The 15,450-nt window shown below is 33.3% G+C and overlaps 1 protein-coding gene across 50 annotated transcripts in view; it reads left to right on the top strand.

Annotated features, from left to right (window-relative positions):
• Dscam1 (Down syndrome cell adhesion molecule 1) overlaps nucleotides 1-15,450 on the top strand; it is a 135,025-nt gene that overhangs the window by 89,063 nt on the left and 30,512 nt on the right. For 42 of the 50 annotated variants that reach the window (XR_010556911.1, XM_065349828.1, XM_065349839.1 and 39 more), the window contains exons 8-12: nucleotides 798-979; nucleotides 7,902-8,159; nucleotides 8,396-8,540; nucleotides 8,613-8,875; nucleotides 8,950-9,111. Coding sequence is in view for 49 of the 50 variants with exons in the window: in XM_065349828.1 (XP_065205900.1) it covers nucleotides 798-979; nucleotides 7,902-8,159; nucleotides 8,396-8,540; nucleotides 8,613-8,875; nucleotides 8,950-9,111 (1,010 nt within the window). In the remaining variant the exon portion in view is untranslated. Of the gene's footprint in view, nucleotides 1-797; nucleotides 980-7,901; nucleotides 8,160-8,395; nucleotides 8,541-8,612; nucleotides 8,876-8,949; nucleotides 9,112-9,688; nucleotides 9,977-10,248; nucleotides 10,543-14,202; nucleotides 14,488-15,450 lie in introns of all 50 variants that reach the window. The other 8 variants (XM_065349821.1, XM_065349806.1, XM_065349827.1 and 5 more) reach the window with 3 other exon arrangements.

Below are 15,450 nucleotides of genomic sequence, written 5' to 3'. Positions count from 1 at the left end.
AAAAAATATCGTGCAAAAAGTGAAGTTTGAAATTGTAACGAAATTCAACATTTCATTTTTAAACCACGTGAGAGCATAAAATTTATTTCTCATGTTTTTATTTTTATTTTTATTATTATTTTTTCTGTGGAAAAGAACGAAAAGAAGTAAAATTAAATTTGTAAATGTGGTTTTTTAAAACTCGTTTGAAAATTGAAAATAACCCTCCATTTCCTCTCTCATTCAATAGAAAAATATCATCGAATAATTCAAGATTTTGAAATGACTTTGGAAGTTATTTCGAAAAAATTTGGAATTTTCCCTTCTTTGACCTTACTTTTATTAGGAAATTAGGCTTTAAAATTTTGAAATAGATTCAACATATAATATGAGCTAAGAAATTGAAGGAATAAGAGCCAAACCCAAAGCCAAGTTCGAATTTCAACCGATGAATTAGTTCCTTGTAAAATAAAGATAGGCAACATCTCCATCTTTATTTATTCAATTACGATGGAGTTGACAGGTGGAAAGGAAAGGGGCACTAAATACCCATCAATTCTTGATATTATAGCATGACGAATACCAGACTACTATACTGTCTCGAAAAATTGTTGCTTCGCTGATGGAGTTTTTTTTCACAAATAATTATCCACTTTCTATTTATGGAGAAGGCGATTTTATTTTCATTTCAAATTAAAAAATTACCTATGCTAAACGTGATCGTTTATGAATTTGATTTGTTTAAAAAATTTGTCTCGCCTTCTCCATAAATTCGTCATTGATCTTTGTCCATCTAACAATATGTTATCAAATTTCAGATGGTATAAATTTGTCGATGGCACGAGTCGAAAACTCGCTGTCGTTCTGGATGATCGAGTGAAGCAAGTTTCCGGTACTTTAATCATTCAAGAAGCCAAAGTAGAGGATTCTGGAAAATATCTGTGCGTTGTAAACAACTCGGTGGGTGGAGAAAGTGTCGAAACTGTGTTGACTGTGACGGGTAAGTCGAATGGTTTATATTTAAAATTCAAATTTAGTTTTGTTGAATTAAGTGTGGGCAAAGTACTGCTGGAAAAATAATAATAACGGAGATGAAAATTTTGTGAGGGTGTTTTTTTTGAATATTTAAATTTTTTGAGTGTTTTGAAATAAGATGACGTGAAGTACAGGGCGTTCCAGTTTGGCTCCCCAAGTTATAATCACACTATTGAAATCTTTAAGATAATAAAATCCATTTAAAACTATCCATTTAGTAGGAGTGGAGGGAGGGAGAGATAAGCTGCTGTTATCATCAACAAATTCCCCCTACTCAGAAATTTTGTAAAAATAAATTCTGAAAAAATGAAAATTGTTTTGGTGGAGAATTTTTTTGCCAACCTTTCACTCTCACCACTTTTCAAAAGACTTACTTGAGTTTGTGAAAAAATTATTATATTTTTTCAAAAAAAAAAAAAAAAAAAAAAAAATGTTGAAGAGTAGAAAAAGTATGTTTTGGTCTAGCAAAATATCTTCGAATTTATAATTTTCATCTGTAAAAATGATCAGCAGTGATTTCTCGTCCTCATCTCTTTTTTCTATAGTACCTAAAATATACTTGAAAAGATGAAAAGGTTTTTTTGATTCCTCTCCTCGCCGTAAGAAATGGAATGGGAGAGGGAAGGGTGAAAATTCACCAGTTAATAATTTTATGGAGGAATTTTTCGAGAATAGTTTTTTCTTGTCTTGTACTTTTTTTTAATTTTTAAAAATAATATGCTCTCCAGTAGGTAAATAGGTATGTGCCTTTTACAAAAAAAAATAAAAAAATAAAAAAACAGAAATTAATTTTTATTGATGTTTTCTTTCTTTTTTTTTTTTTTTTTTTTTTTTTTGGGTGTTTGTAATTACTTGATTATTACACCCGTCGTATAAGATTTAAATCGAGTTGGTAAGGTCAAGTTTTTTAATTAGGTCTAAGAATTTTTTAATTTCGGAAGGGTCGTCTGGTATGAATAGGGATCTTTCATCTATTTGTAGGGATAGTCTGTGCTGATGTAAGGAGGGACATTGAAATAGTAAGTGTTGGACAGATATAAGTTCTGAGAGGCAGAATTGACATGTGGGTTTTGGGGCCTTTTCATAGAGGTGATTATGTGTGATTTTTGTGTGGCCAATTCTCAGTCTGGTTATAATGATTTCTTCAAGTCTGTTTAAGTGGGAGAGGTTTTTCCAAGGATGGACTAATTTTTTATGTTGAAAGAGCTTGTTTGTGGTTTGGAGGGACCAAAAGTTTTGCCATTTCTTAAGTGTGCTTTGGGTGAAGATAGATTTGAGGTCGTCAGCTGTGATAACTATAAGGGGAGAAAGGATGGTGGCAGATTTTGCATTAATGTCTACAATTTCATTTCCCAAGATTCCAACGTGGCTGGGTACATACATAAACTGTATGAAGAAGTTTGAATTTTGTAAGTCAAATAGAGTTTTATGAATATTTTGAATTAGAAGGTGATCGGAAAAAAGATTTTGGATAGCAGTTAGTGAGCTGAGGGAATCACTTTGAATTAAGAAGGACTTATTTTCTGATTCATAAGTGAGTATGTCACAGAGACAGTGGAAAATAGCTGTGAGTTCGGCAGTGTAGATTGAAGAACAGTTATGGATTTTAAAATTTGAAATTCTATCATTTATAGAGTATGCATATCCTGTGTGAAGTGTTGGTATTTTTGATCCATCTGTAAAGCAAAGATTGAATTTTTTGTATTCTGATAAAAGTTCAAGATAGTTCTGTTTTATTACTAATGGAGAGTGGCTATTTTTTGGGTAGTTAATAAGCTGTAGGTTGACTTCAGGAGGTTTTAGAAGCCAAGGGGGGTATAATATTGGTTTTTGGATGAGAGTTTTGGGATTGATTTGAAGATCATTCAACATTGTGATGAAATTAGAAATGGGTCCTTCTATATGATCAAAATGTTGGGGGTTGGGTGGGTTAATTGAGTTTTGGAGTGGATGGAAAGGGTTGGTGGATGCATTTGAGATGAATTTGTTTGTTATAAGAGTTCTTCTGAAATCTGGGGGTAATTCTGCTGCTTCACAATATAGGCTATCTATTGGAGAGGAATAGAGGGCTCCTAAACAGATCCTTAGGGCTGAATTTTGAATTGTTTTTAGGATATTTGAAGTTTTATTTGAGATATTTGCAAAACATGGGCTTCCATACTCAATTTTACTGCGAATTAGAGATTTATACAAGTGAAGTAGGAGTTTGCGAGATGGTTTATACTTGGTGTTTTTGATTATTTTCAACAGATTTAGGCGTTTCATGATATCTGATTTTACTTTTAGAAAATGAGGAGTCCAATTTAGTTTTCTATCAAAAGTTAAGCCAAGAAATTTAGTTGTGGTTTTGAATTCTAAAGAGTGTCCTTTGAAGTTGAGGATGAGATCTGGAGGAATCTTATTTTTTTTGGTGAAAAGTATACAGTGGGTTTTTGACTCAGAGAAGGTTAGACCATTTGAATCTGCCCATGATTCAATTTTTCCAAGGGTTTCTTGGATTACTTGAAGAGCTAGTTGAATATTATTTGAATGAAAGGAAATGTTTATATCATCAGCAAAGATTCTCAGAGAAATGGGTCTAGAAACAACATTGGAAATGTCATCAATCAAAAGTATAAATAAGACTGTGCTAAGAACTGAACCTTGGGGGACTCCATTTTCAATTTCAAAAAACTCCGAGTATGTATTGTCAACTCTCACTCTAAAAGTACGGTTTGTTAAGAAATTCTGAATAAAGTAAGCCAAATGTCCTCTAATTCCAATGGAATGTAATTTTTGGAGAATTTTATAACGCCAGGCTTTATCAAATGCCTTTTCAAGATCAAAAAAGACTGAAAGAACACTTTCTTTATTCTGGAAGGCCGAACTAATTTCTTTTTGGAGACTGAAGAGGTGGTCTAGGGTAGATCTTTTCTTTCTGAAACCACTTTGATAAATGCTAAGAGAGTTTGAGGAATTAATATACCAATTAAGACGTTTAATAACCATTTTTTCAAGTACTTTGCAAGGAACTGAAGTTAAGGAGATGGGGCGATAACTAGATGCCAGATTTGGGCTTTTATCTGGTTTTAATATTGGAATGATTGTTGCAGTTTTCCATAATTTTGGGAAGGAATCCGAAGTCCAAATTTTGTTATATAACTGAAGTAAATCTTCTTTTCCAGTGTCTGAAAGGTACTTTAACATGTGAGGGTGTATTTCATCAGGTCCAGGGGATGAATCTTTAATGTTGTAGTTTAGACAATGATTTAGCTCTTCAAGAGAGAAAAGAGAGTTGTATGGTTCTAGATTTTGAGATGAAAAGTCTAAGGGGGTGGATTCTATTTGTGTTTTTAGTGTTTGGAAAGCAGAGTTATAAGAGGTAGTTGCAGAAGCTTTTGCAAAGGATCTAGCTAAGGTGTTTGCAATGTCATCTATTGAGTTTATTTCAGTGTTGTCATCTACTAAGTAGGGTATTTCAGTAGGTATATAACTTCCTTTAAGGATTTGAACTTTTTTCCACATTTCTTTTGTAGATGTGCTTTGGGTGATGCTCAACATGAAATTATTCCAACTTTCTCTTTGTTTAGATAAGTTGATTTGGCGAGCAATAGCTCTTTTTTTCTTGAAATCAATGAGGTTGTCAAGAGTGCGATTTTTTTGGTACTTTTTTAATGATCTTTTTCTATCTTGGATTGCAGTTTTTAGTTCATGACACCACCATGGGACAGATTTTTTGGGAACTTTGGTAGAAGTTTTTGGAATGGTTTCTTCAGCTGCTTGGATAATAGAAGTTGTGAAATATGAAACTATAGTGTCCAGATCATCTGGTGTAAAGTCAATTGGGAGAACTTTTTTGTTGAAATGTGACCAGTTTACCTTGTTTAGAATCCACTTGGGACATTTTTCATGTGTGGGTTTCTGAGTTTGAAGAGGGATGTTGATGCTAATTGGAAAGTGGTCACTATAATAAAGGTCATCATGGGGGTTCCAGTTCAAAAGATGGGAAATGTTTGGGGAACAAAAAGCTAAATCAATGTTTGAATAGGTACCATTAGAAATGTTAAAGTGAGTGTGTTTTGACTCATTTAGAAGGAAAGTATCATTTTTCAGGAGAAATTTGTCAATTACATTACCTCTATTATTTGTGATACTTGATCCCCAAGTTTTGGAGTGGGCATTAAAATCCCCTACAACAATATAAGGTTTTGGTATTTGGGCAAAAAGTTGATCTAATTCATATTCTGTTATGACCTGGTGAGGGGGGATGTAAACATTACAGACAGATATTTTTGACTTATAGAAATTTGGAGCCTCAATAGTTATTGCATTTGCTTGGATATTGCCTATAGAAATATTTAAGGTAGATGATGAGGTAGTTTTTTTTACAAAAATTGCTGTGCCTCCACAAGCTTTATTTCCTCCTTGAAAGTTGAAACGATAAGAGCTGTAATTTCGGAGGTTAAAAGAGTGATGATTGCGGAGATGTGTCTCTTGTAAGGCAATAATTTCAGGGTTAAATTTGCTTATGAGAGTCTTGAGTTCACCAGAGTGGCTATAAACACCATTTATATTCCATTGAATGAGAAAATTCATACCAGACTATTTAAAAAAAAAAAAAAAATTTCGGGGGGGGGGGGTGAGAAAAGATTGAAATTTTCCAGCAATTTTTTTTTTTTTTTTTTTTTTTTTTTACAAATTTCATGTTTGTAGAAAATTTTAAAATTTTGTTCTGATTTAATAGTCCAAAAGTAGGTAATTTGATTTGATTTTTCTTTTGTTTTTTCTTTGTTTTTTGTTTTTTGACTGGCTTAAAAGATTCAAAAATTATTTACAATCAAGTTCCTAAATACCTACAACAATGCTATAAATATTTCTACTGAATAGGTAGTAAACTAAATACTAAAATAATAGCAGTAACATTATTATGGATATCTAGTAAGAAAAAAAAAACAAAAACAAAAACAAAACAAAAGTAGGTATTAATTTCAGTTTTTCTCATTCTCTGATGATGATGATGATGAGTCTTCAGATGATTCTGATGTATGGTCAGGTTTGTTTTCTTCTTCAGGGGTGGTTTTTTTCAATTTATTCTGCAGTTTTGTAAATCTAATTTTCATAGATCTGTATTCAAGGTGCTTGTAGTTTTCAGATAGGATTTTAATAACTCCATCAATATCATTAGTAAATTGTGTGACACTTGGATAAGGGTCTTGCTGTCCTTTAACTATTTCCATAAGTAATCTGAAGTTGGTAAAAGAGAGAGGGTAGTGCATCTTTTTTTTATCAAAGTTATCTTCTATTGACTCTAATAGTTGATTAATTGAAATTGGCTCTGGTTCATCTAGTTTAACTTTTTTGATTTTCCTCTTCTTCTTCTTCTTCTTTTCCAAATTTGGTGTTGTTTCCATTTCGTTGCTAGCGGACATAGTTTGGGAAAGCTGTTCATCTTGAGAAAGAGTGCTGGTAGATAAAGGTCTTTTAATTGGAGTTTGTGGAATATCCATTTTTTCAGCATATTCTGTATTGATTTGGTTGGTGTTTGAGGAATTTATTTCATCTGAGTTAATTGGACTTTTTTCATTGTCCTTTACTGTTTCTTCAGGGGAGAGCTTCTGTGAAGAACTTTCTTCTGCTGTAACATCAGTTATGGTTAAAGTTGGTTTTTGACTCAAATCTGTTGGTTGTAGATTCGTTTCTTGAACTTGAGTAGGAGCCACATAAAATTCACATGATTGTGAGGTATGTCCAAATTGATGACAGACAAAGCATTTGATAATTGAATCATTGTAGAACACCCTATACTCTTCATCATTATGTTTTATAAGCTCTGAGGAAGGTAATTTATTAGCATCTTCTGCTGGTATATACACAAATCTGCGTTCAGATAAGATGTTAGTAAGATCTTCTTCTTGAGACAAATGTAAGAACTTCATTTTGGATGAGGGTGTAATACCATGAGAGATAATGATGTTTATAATCTCATTGTGAGGCACATGGGGAGGCACATTGGAGATGATGATTTTTTTATCATTCCTTTCTTGTTTATACCACCTTCCCTTGATAAGTTTTCTGTCAATTTCAATTTCACCTCCAGATTTGAGAAACTTGTCAGCAATTTCTCTGCTTCTGAGATACATACGGACACGATTGTTTGAGATTTTAGCACAATGAAGAATATTGTTACCTATTTTTCCAATCATTTTTCGAGCATAATACTGGATTGGTACTCCATCAATGAAGGGGAAGATGATAGCTTGGTCGGCGGATGGAAAGATTTCGTTTTTTGCAGCTGATGAGTATGACATGTCTGGTCTGTACTCAGTACCAGTTGTCCTTTGGTTGTTTGTTGATAGATAAACCAGCTCAGCTGAGCTGAGACTGGTACAGTTTAGTTGTGATAAAAATAGTTCACTAGTGGGTTTTATCTGAACATGTTAGAAAATTAAACACACTAAGAGATAAGATAAGCAATATATAAAATATACCAGAATAAAAGCAATTCTTTGCAACGCAAGAAACAGACGACTGTATCGGAACACGTTGGTCACAGAACTGTGTTTTCTTTCTTAATTACCTATAGTTGAAATATATTGATTAAAATAATTTTCATAAAACTCCCATTTTGTAATTATGTATGTATTTTTGAACTTTTTTGGAAATTTTAAAACACTTTTTTGAGTGGTATGTTGTTCAATGATGTATAGGAAATTTCCACTGCGTTCTTTTGACACCATTTTGTAATTCATCTCAACCTTTGTCTTCATCCCCATGCTCCCTCCCCCTTCAAGCTAGAGATGATCCATCACACTGGGACACCCTGTTCCCAAAATTCCTATTGAAAAATTTAATTTACTCTACGATACGTCCATTTTTACCACAAATATAACATTTTTTTCGTTTTTCAGCTCCTCTGTCAGCTTCAGTCGAACCGATCGTACAAACGGTGGATTTCGGAAGACCAGCCGTACTCACGTGTAATTACGAAGGAAACCCGGTGAAAACAGTCTCGTGGTTAAAAGACGGAAAACCCATATCCAGCGGCGAAGGACGTTCCTTGAAAATCGATTCGGTTCGAAAAGACGATAAAGGAATGTATCAATGCTTCGTACGAAACGAACAAGAGAGTGCTCAAGGCAGCGCTGAAATCAAATTAGGAGGCAGATGTAAGTAAATATCACATATCGTTTAACGGTTCGTTTACTTAAAATTAAATATTTTCGTCAATTGTACGATGAAGACGGCGGTAAAATCAACACGACCGGAAATTATAGGTTATTAAATATAATTTGGCGATGATGTTTCCGCCTCAACCCTGTGATTATTTCGTAAAACGTTGAGTCGTTGAATTATTGATTTCGAAAGTTATATGTGTTAATTGTATTCTTATTTTTTTGTACAGTTGATCCGCCTCAAATAACTCAGGCTTTTACCGAAGAAGTTCTAAAGGAAGGTCCTCCCGTGTATTTGAAATGTGTCGCTTCTGGTAATCCGACTCCTGAAATTACCTGGTTCTTGGATTCAAAAAAGATCGAAACCAACGAGAAGTAAGTTATTGTCCCTCAACGATTCAAAATTGTTTCCAAACTCTTCATTATTCCATTTCTGGCGTCTTTCAGGTTTCAAATTAGCAACCAAGTCACTGCTACCGGAGATAAAATATCATACTTGAATATCACCAATGTCCAAACCAACGATGGAGGTTTATACAAATGTGAAGCCAACTCCAAAGTAGGATCTGCATCTCATTCGGCTCGTCTCAATGTACACGGATTACCCTACGTTAGGCGTATGGAAAAACAAATGATCGTTGCTGGTGGAACCTTATTCGTGACTTGCCCTTTTGCCGGATACCCTATCGAAACAGTTACATGGGAAAGAGGTATGCATTTTTCCACATCGTCTCGAGAAGGTCCATTTCTTTGCCACAGGATTTATTTTTCTGTTTGTTCGCAGATTCGAGAACTTTACCAATTAATAGAAAACAGAGAGTGTTTCCGAATGGTACGTTGATCATCGAAAATGTCGAAAGGTCTTCCGATCAAGCTACCTATACTTGTTTAGCAAAGAGCCCCAATGGATACAGCTCCAAAGACAGCTTAGAAGTACAAGTTTTGGGTAAGTTTTTTGTTTTGTTTGCTAATTTAGACAAATTAAACAGCATTCATTTACAAATATTAGGGCTGATAGAAAAAATTTGAAAAATTTTGAGATAGAAAAGTATTGATCAATTTAGTTTATGACCCTTAATGAATAACTATAATCAAATTCACGAGGCTTTGATACCTGAAAAATGAGCTCTGTGATCAATGAAGTCTGCAAATTGTGAAAGAAATTTAAAAAATGACGATTTATGACGTTGAGAATTTTCAGCAACCACCTGTTGAATCTCGACGTGAAAAAAATGTCTATTCAAGATAAATGAATGCTGTTTATTTTATGTATTGTTAGAAACAAATTTCGAAATATCCTTTTCAGCAGTTTTAAAATTATGTGACAATTGTATTTCATAAGGAATTGAAACTTCAAATTTATGTCATTTGTACCCAATTTCGTGCTTATTTTAAGATTGTATTTAATTATAATTTTTACTAGCGTCATCGTTACTTATACTTACGTGAGTAACCATCACAGGTTTAGTGAAACATTATTGTTTCAACTATATGCTAAATAATTAGTCGCAATGTTCCAACAGTTCCCCCACATATAACTCCATTCCACTCAGAAGGGCCAGTAAATGCTGGCGAAAGTGTCCAGCTAACTTGTCACGTCTCAAAGGGAGACAAACCGCTTCATATCGATTGGCATTTCGAAGCCGAACGAGAATCTTCGACTTCTGTTGACATGCACACCGAAATGTTTAACGATAAGACCAACATCCTTACGATAAACGCTGTCACTTCGGAGCATCGCGGAAAATATATCTGCTCCGTTAAGAATCCGGCCGGAGTGGCGAATTTTTCTGCCCAACTGGATGTTTACGGTTATTATCAAATTTATGACTGACGTGTGTTTTATCTACGTAATCTGCATGGTACACTAATCTTCTGAAATTTACGCACACGAATTGTATTTACGATCATTATATGTGTCCCTGACCCTCAGTCACAATTTCCTCGATATCCTCGTCCTGAAAAGAAAAGTCTTTATAATTGGCAGGTTTTTTGTATTATTTTTATTGTAATTAATTATTTTTTACGTGTATATATTTTGGGCTTTTTTAAATGCCGATTTTTTTTTCAAATGATAATACAGTTCTTCCAGTCATCATACCCTTTACGTTTGAGGGTGAGGTAAATTCCGGAGATAATATACAAGCTACTTGTCACGTTTCCAAAGGCGATACACCGTTAACGTTAACGTGGAGTTTTCACGGCTTTCATTCGGATTTTAACGCCATACAAAACACCATTAAAACGGTCAAAATTGGCGAAAAAATTAATCTTTTAGAGATACCCGAAGTGAAACCCGAACATCGAGGCAATTATACTTGTATCGCACAAAATAGAGCAGGAATTACCAATTATACGGCTACGTTGATGGTTAACGGTAATCAATTTATCCAAATACCTTAGCCTTTTTCTCCAGCGGAGTAGTGCATGATGCCTGGTATACTTTAGGTCTTATTGATCGTTCGAAATTACATACGTATCTACCTACTATTTTCTTTCGAGTTTGCCTGATGTGCATTAACATTAGTATTGTAAGAATTATTTTATGGATGATGGTGGAGTACTATTGTCAGGTGTTTTTTAAGGGAGAAGGCTGGGAACTTTTTGGTAATTTTTTTTTTTTTTTTTTTAATGATCAGATGAGACAGATTTTTTGTTTGTGATACATTAATTTTTATGAACAAGTTCCTGGATTTTTTTTTCATAGACTAGATAAATATGATATCTTGATTGTACTATGTACTTGGCCAATTTTTTGAAGTGTGAGTGGGAAAGAAGGTGGCAGGGATGAGCAATAAATTGACAGAAAATTGAAGTACCTAATTAACATTTTTCTGGCCAATAAAATAAGAAATTTTGTTTTCGTAGGGAATTTGGTACTACGGTTAGTCATTTTTGACTTCTCTTTTCAAAAAATGGATCAAAAATTCGAAAAAAAATTGCAAAATGATGTCAAAAGATTTCAAATTTTCTACTGAGAGGGGGGAGGGGAGTTGTTCGTTTGATAAGTATTTTTGGATTGATCGTATTAAGACCAATTCAAATGTGGTGGAGGAGGGAGGGAGGATAAAAGGGAATAAAAACAAACTGTAAAAACGATTTTTCAGCTCTTGAATAGGCGTAATAGAATTTATTATGATTAAAAAAATGATTTTTTTTTTGAAAGTTTAAAATTTTGAGCACTACTAAAAAATTTGAATTTGAGTGAGAGAGATCTATCTAAACAACATTTTTATCATCATCATATTAAATCTTATTTTTAATTTTCAAAAAAAAAAAAAAGGTCAAGATGATTCACCTGATGTTGGCGAGTACACGTGGATCGCGAAAAAAAAAAACAATTTGAAGGATTCTGACCAAATTCAATGGAGGCCATTTTTTGAGTTGAAATTTACTCAGAAAAAATTACAGCTGCGGAGAGTTGGTGCAAATTTTTTGGTAATTTTTTCCAATTTCAAAAATTAAAAAAAATGATGATCTAAAAAAATGTTTTAAACTGGCAATAATGATTATAAAATAGGCACCGATCTATTCCAAAATGTTTATTGGTGGAAAATATTTGAGAGAAAAAATATTTTCAAATTCAAATTTTCCCATAGAATAAGTGATTTGAAAATTTTCAACCGGTTTTCTCAAAACAGGCAAGTTAGGGGGTAAAATGAAAAACAAAGATTTATTTCTGATTTTTTTTTTGTTTTTTTGAAGGCCCATATCTCCCCTTTATGAGCACCTTCGGAGCTACAATTTTTCACAGGTAATTTTCGATTAAAAATAAAAGTCTCCGCTGAATTTGGTCAAGATTTCCTGACATTTTTTTTCACAATTCATCTTGATAAAGTTACCTTCAATGCAAATTCTCATGCTTTAGACGATTTTCAATTTTTTTAAAATATTACTTACTAGAAAATCGCTTTAGTTTCTGGGTATTTTCACTGAATAATGGTTTATCATAATTTTTGCGAGTGATAAATTTTTTCAATAGGCTTATATGTATTTGAAAAAAAATTGATGAAATTGTAATTTATTTATTAAAAATTTGTAAATTCAAAATTTCATTGAACAAATTATCCAAAAGTTGTTCACTTGAACATATTATTTATTTATTTATTTATTTTTGTAAACAAAGAATTCGATGCACTTTTTTTTGCCTATTTAAAGAATTTAGGAGACTGGTCGAAATTGAGATTTTTGAAAAAAAAAGTTCTTCGCATAGTGCACTGATCATTTGACGATTATTTTTTCTAAAAGTTTGTTAAGCTTTAGATCTATATTCTGCGCAATTTTTGGGGGCTGAAGGAGCTGGAGGGGAGAAATGATTAAACGTAAGTTCGTTTAATATTTTGCTACAAGAAATATTGCAGATTTTTAATTAAATTGCCTACCTACTTATTACTAAAAAATGGTCTTTTAATGCAAAATTAGTGTGAAGTGGTTCTTAGTACTCCACCTGTAATTTTTAATTTTCGCTGGTTTTATTCATTCAATTACATTTTTTTTCTCTCAAATTCCTCCTAGCATCTTCCTCTAACAAATTTCCGTCCGAATAATGAATAATATTTAAATTAAAATTTTATAATTTTCGATCAGTATCTATTTAGGTATTTATGTATTCTTGTCCAATAGTTGTATAGTACGTATAATAGGAATAGGTACATTTACCTGTTACCTACAATTGATATCTATTTTTTCTATTTTTAAGCTAAACCTCCAACAACTTTGTAAACTGATACCTATCCATTTGTACACAATTTCATTCCTATATACGAGATACTCTTAATTTAAACCTTATCTCTCCAGTCGCACCGCACATTTCGCCATTCGAATTCGAATCACCCGTATACGCCGGTGAAAACGTACAAGTAACTTGCCACGTACCAAAAGGGGACCGGCCCTTGAGCATTTACTGGCTGTTTCAAAACGCAGCTTCAACTCCGGGTGCACCTGAAGCTGGTTTTTCAACTACAGTCATAGGTGATCGCGCAAGTTTCCTCTCAATTACCTCGGCCGGCCCGAATAATACCGGAAATTATACATGTTTCGCCGAAAATGGCGCCGGGCTCGATTCATACACTGCGCAACTTTCAGTCATCGGTATAACTTTCCTACCTATATAAGCGTTGGACAATTTATTCGAAAGCTTTTTTTTTATGATTTTCTTTTTTGGTTACCTCGCTGCATGCTGATAGAATGATGATGTTTTCGAATTACCACCTTTCCAGTCTCCGTATCCTACTGCCATAGTTTATTTTTGAAATTAAATCGTGTACATAAATGAACCACCCTATAGAACGGAATTTTTTTACACTGTATTTTTATTAATTGTGGCACTTTCACGTGTGGAATTTAATCACCTCCTAGACGAGTGGATTTCCTCGATGGAAAATATGTATTTTAATCTTAAGATGTACTAGAGGTATATAATTGTCTAGTTTTTATTACGATATATTATGAGACCCTATTCATTAGTTACCTATACCTATCTACATACATTTACAGCACGTCCCGAAGTACAGCCCTTTTCAGCGGGTGATAAACCTTTAAACGATGGCGAACCTTTACAAGTAGCTTGTACCGTTCCTAAAGGCGATTTACCTATAACAATTACTTGGTATTTTAACGGGTCGCCATTGCAAGCCGACGACAATGTAATTATTACTAAAATTGGGCCTCGCGCTACTTTCCTATCTATTACATCGGTGGGACAAAATCATCGAGGAAATTACACATGTAAAGCGGATAATTCAGGCGGTTCACATTCGTATACTGCCCCAGTTGAAGTGAATGGTACCTAATAATGAGTTTTATTCTCAGCTTGCGTATTTGTGTTTCTTTTTGTTCTTTTTGGTATATTGGTAGGTAGAGGTACGATTTGGTAGTATTTTTTTTGAAAAAGGCCATCTTTTTATCCTTCTCCTCTGCTATTCTTTTTTTTTTTTTTAATCCTATACTTCTTGTAAGGTAATAATTTTAAAAAAAAATGTTGGTTAAATTGTGTAAATATTTATTTTAAACCCTCGATCACAATTTTGTTGATTAGTTAAACCTCATATTATACCGTTCGCGATGGAAGAAGCCGTTTATTTCGGCGACAGTATCCAACTATCGTGTCACGTATCCAAAGGAGATAAACCGATACATCTGAGTTGGACTTTTCATGGCAAAGAGTTGTCGAACGATTTAGACATTACGACCACTAGAATAGGAGACGATACGTCTTTATTGACCGTACCATCGGCCAATATTATACATACCGGAAATTACACTTGTATCGCTAGTAATTTAATCGGCAGAACAGCATATACGGCTGAAATCCTTGTCAACGGTATATCCATCTCTCTCTCTCTTTTGACATTTTTTTACTATTTTACGATTGGCGTCATGCTTGGGACTAACGGTTTTGTTTTTATTTTTTTTTCTTACCACTGTAATTTTGTGATGATTAACTTTCTTATCTTTTTTTTTCTTTTTTCTGATTTCGTGGATACTGTGTAGAAAATTAGTAGATCATTTTTTTAAATAATATGCTGAGGTAATCAGTCTCGTGTATGGCTTCTCATTACCTATACATCTCGATGTAGTCTGTTTACTAATATTCATTATCATATTATTTCATCGATCATTTTTCTATGTACTTTTAAAGGGTATTTTGTAATTTTTCAAACTGAGAACAAGATATCTATTGTACCTAAATATCATTTATAGTCCTATTTCTGATCGGATTTTCAAGCAAAGTCCAATTTTTCCCAATTTTTTCCTGTTTTGAAATTTATTGCACGAATTACTTGAATTTTTTCAAGGTACATATAGGTATGTACCTAAAGTTTAATTGATGGATCCCCAATTTTCTCTGTTTTGTGCCATATATGTACAATTGTACATCGATGCTAAACCGAAAAATCATGCAAAAATACATTACCAATCAATAAGCTGCCAAAGTGCGTTTTTCGATTTTTAGTGAATTTTTTAAAATTAAATTTGACTCAAAAAAATGTAAAAAAATTAAAATTTTACCAAATTGGCATAGAGAGCTGAAGTTTGGCATGTACCCTATTTTTGACCTTCCAAAAATTGACTGAAAACAGTTTTGAATGATTTTGAGCAGTTTTGAAGGCTCCAGAAGATTCTTGAAAAGTGACTTGAACGAGTAGGTACCCATAATCTTACCTATACTCAAGTAGCAAAGCTAAAATTTACTCTACACTCGAATTTCAACACGCTGAGTCGATTGGAGGTGGTTTCAAGCCTTTCTTGAGCCTTCAGCCAAATTTTGAAAATTCGAGATTTT

The sequence above is a fragment of the Planococcus citri genome, chromosome 2 (assembly GCF_950023065.1).
Source record: "Planococcus citri chromosome 2, ihPlaCitr1.1, whole genome shotgun sequence".
In the NCBI taxonomy this organism is placed as follows: domain Eukaryota; kingdom Metazoa; phylum Arthropoda; class Insecta; order Hemiptera; family Pseudococcidae; genus Planococcus; species Planococcus citri.
Note: the sequence above shows the minus strand (reverse complement) of the source record. Positions and strands in the feature narration are given on the sequence as shown.